General features: G+C 35.5%; 1 protein-coding gene across 2 annotated transcripts; it reads right to left on the bottom strand.

Moving 5' to 3' along the window:
* Positions 1–229: 229 nt before the first annotated feature.
* On the bottom strand, positions 230–2375 carry LOC145120338 (uncharacterized). 2 transcript variants are annotated; one of them, XM_079056168.1, is made up of 3 exons: positions 1230–2375; positions 914–1007; positions 230–830 (listed from the first exon to the last, which is right to left on the bottom strand). In XM_079056168.1, exons 1-3 carry the CDS (start codon positions 2180–2182, stop codon positions 651–653), a joined length of 1227 nt encoding a protein of 408 aa, XP_078912294.1. In that variant the 5' UTR covers positions 2183–2375; the 3' UTR covers positions 230–650. The 2 variants fall into 2 exon arrangements, with proteins under 2 accessions (XP_078912294.1, XP_078912293.1); XM_079056167.1 differs by having other exon boundaries at positions 914–1145; positions 1230–2374.
* Positions 2376–3347: the final 972 nt, after the last annotated feature.

Genomic DNA, 3347 nt, shown 5'->3' with positions numbered 1-3347 from the left:
TAAAAAAAAAACCAAATTCAATTTCTTTATACGTCAATTTGGCATTCCATAATACATACTACGATCGACTAAAATTTATTGATGAATTGGGAATTCAATTCTAAATTGTTAGTCAACTTGACATTTCATTATGGTTGATTGTAATTTATTTTATGGCAACTTAACATTCACCTATTCATCAAGCCTTTCATCGAACATGTATTGTGTTGTGGATGCTTCAGAGAATCAGTAATCTTCGTAAATTCTTGGGTTCTTGATTGTTAACTTTTTATTTCCAACAATTCATACATCTCCATTGGATCCATGTCCACCAAAACACATGTGTCGGGGTTATGAACATGCCAACATGTAGTTGTAGGACTCTCAGACCCACCATCAGTAGTCACAATCCGATCAATTATCTGCTTTTGCAGATGGATGTAAACAAGTTGCATCACAATTACTAAACTTGAAATAATATATTTACATTTACCTTCGTTAACAAAAAAGCACTTAGTGCCCTTTTCTTCTTTTTTTTTTTTTTTTTTTTTTTTTTTTTTTTTTTTTAATAATCCTAATACTATTACAGTCATCTACAATCATCTCTATTTGCCCTTTAATCGAAAAGGTCAAACTCCGGCCACCATCACACGCTCCAATCCAACAAAAATTCAGACAATGAGCAGTGACAGATCATCAATATCACTCCGGTGGTCTGATCGCCTCTGCACGGCCTTAACCGCCGCCACCCTTCCTGCATTCGCCGCCCTGTTAGCCGCCGCCACTGCTCTATTCACCTTCTCCTCCGCCACATCTCCACCAATCGCTTTCTCCGCCATACGTCTTGCTTCCTTTAAAAAAAACGATGAATTAATCAGCGATTTGATGTTTTCAATCTGGGAAAAAAAGGGGACTTTATGGAATTTGATCTTACCTCGACTGATTTGTCAACTTTGGCTTGAGAAATTAACGGTGGAGAAACGGTGAGAACGCCGTCGTCCCAGTGACCGGATTGGGTGTCGCCGTTTCTGAAACTATACATACCAAACCCTTGTCTTCTTCCTTCATGCCAAGCGCCTTCATATCGATGTCCATTTGCGAAATGATACACACCAAAACCATGCATCATGTCTGCGAAATACTCGCCGGAATACATATCGCCGTTTCTGCACACCACCACATAAACTAAAATCAGATTTCCGTTTGTTAATTTGTACGCAGTAAGAAGAAACGAAGAAGATGAAGTTTACCTGAAATGGTAGTGACCAAGTCCATGTTTCAAGCCTCCTTTGAATTCCCCAAAATACTTGCTACCGTCGTCGCAAGTATGAACCCCACGGCCGTGGCACTGCCCCTTTATCCATTCTCCGGCGTACATATCTCCGGCGAAAAATCTGTAAACTCCATATCCATGTCTCAATCCTTGTCTATACTGGCCTCTATACCTGCTGCCTTTGGCCCATGTTTCAACGCCATAGCCATCGTACTTTTGATCGACCCAATCGCCTTCGTATCTTCCGTTCATGTTATAGTAATACACTCCACTTCCTGAACACTTTCCTTTATAAAACTCACCTTCGTAAACATCTCCATTGCTGTAAACCTTCACCACGAACCCGGAGATTGTGCTGAATTCAAATTGGTTCTTTGACCCGATTGACCAAACAACTGGTGGTGTTTTTGATGCATTACCGATGTTTGAAAGGTTAAAAATTGGGAGATTTCTGGCGATAAATAATCGGATCGAAGGAAGATTAAGAAGAGATAAAAAAAGAATACAAAGGGTAATAATTAAGAAGAGTATGTAAAGATACATAGATTCATGATGGTTTAAGGAGATGAAGTAAACGGAAGGCAAACAGAGAAGGATTAAAACCCTTGAAGGGGCTTTAATCCAAAAGACCTTCACATGACTAAGCTTCAACACTTTTAAAACAACTGATTTCGTGGCTAAAAGAGCTTCTGAAGATGAACAACAGACTAAGGACTTCTGATGAGTTTTCCGGTGGTGGTTTTGCTGTTGAGTATTCATGAGCTGAGATCGTGTATGACGATTTGAGAACAGATGTTGTTTTGTGGGTGATAATTCTTGTTTGAAATTGGGTTGTTGTTCATTGATATCAGCTGGGATTTGGATTTTGAAATTGGATTTTTGATAAAAAGTTTCTTCTCCGATCTGAAAGCCTGATTTCTTCTGACGCATTTACCGGTAAACTAGACTAACAGTCGGATGAGTATCAGACTTCAGTTCAAAACTTTAATCATAAAAGGTAAAAACCCTAAAAAGAGTTCTTGATCTGTGTGTATGTTTGAAGAACGTCGAGTAATTCGATTGAACTGTGTGTGTGTTGATGGTTTTGTTTGGAGACGAAAAGAGGGAAAAACAAGAAGCATAAAAATGGGCAGTCTATTTATAGATATATACATCAGAGGGGTTTTTAAGTAATTACGTAAAACTTGACGGAGTCTAAGTTTGTAATTTTAGACTTTGGGAACAAGTCTACTGAATTTTCTGTTAGACGCCCTTATTTTTATGATATTTAATAAACACCCCTTCTCTATGATGATTTAGGTTGTAAGAATCACTATTGCAAGATCATGGTTGTAGATATTTTCGTTTTGGTTTTATGTTATATAAGATCTTGATTATAAAATTGAATATTGATTATAAAATTGAATATGGATAAGAAGTTTCTATCAAAATGAAATAGTTTTTAAATTTGTTTGTAATATTTTGTTTCGTGTAGTATGTAATTATATATATATATATATATATATATATATATATATATATATATATATATATATATATATATATATATATATATATTAAATCCAAAGGATCTTAGTAACAGTAAATTTTTTGATTTTAGGTTTTTGCCACAAATGTTTGGTGCATTTGATATTTTTTGTCCCTAAAATCAAAACTTTTACATTTTTATGTTTTGATTAAGTTTTTATGACTTTAGGTTTTTGCCACAAATCTTTAGTGACTTTGGCACTTTTAGTCCTTACAGTGAAAAGTTTTACATTTTGGTGTTTTTGCCACAAATATGAATTTGACACTTTTCGTCTTTGTAGTCAAAACTTTTACATTTTGACATAAAAAACGCAAAAAACCTCATTTTGAATTTTGCCACCATATTTTCTCAACTTTGACAACTTTAACATTATTGTCACAACACTCTTGGATTTTATCCACCAATGTCCCTTTTTTTGGTTGTACAAATTTTAAGGGGTGTCAACTTACTCCCCTATTTGTGGTGATTACAATTTCAACACATATCTTTTAAAATTTGCCGATTTTTCCCATAATACCCCAAAAGCGGCATAGCCGCGGGTTCTTTACTAGTAACTATTATAGCCGA

Source organism: Lactuca virosa, chromosome 6, assembly GCF_052849685.1.
Source record: "Lactuca virosa cultivar CGN04683 chromosome 6, Lactuca_virosa_CGN04683_v6, whole genome shotgun sequence".
Classification (NCBI taxonomy): domain Eukaryota; kingdom Viridiplantae; phylum Streptophyta; class Magnoliopsida; order Asterales; family Asteraceae; genus Lactuca; species Lactuca virosa.
This window is presented reverse-complemented; position numbering and strand designations above follow the sequence as displayed.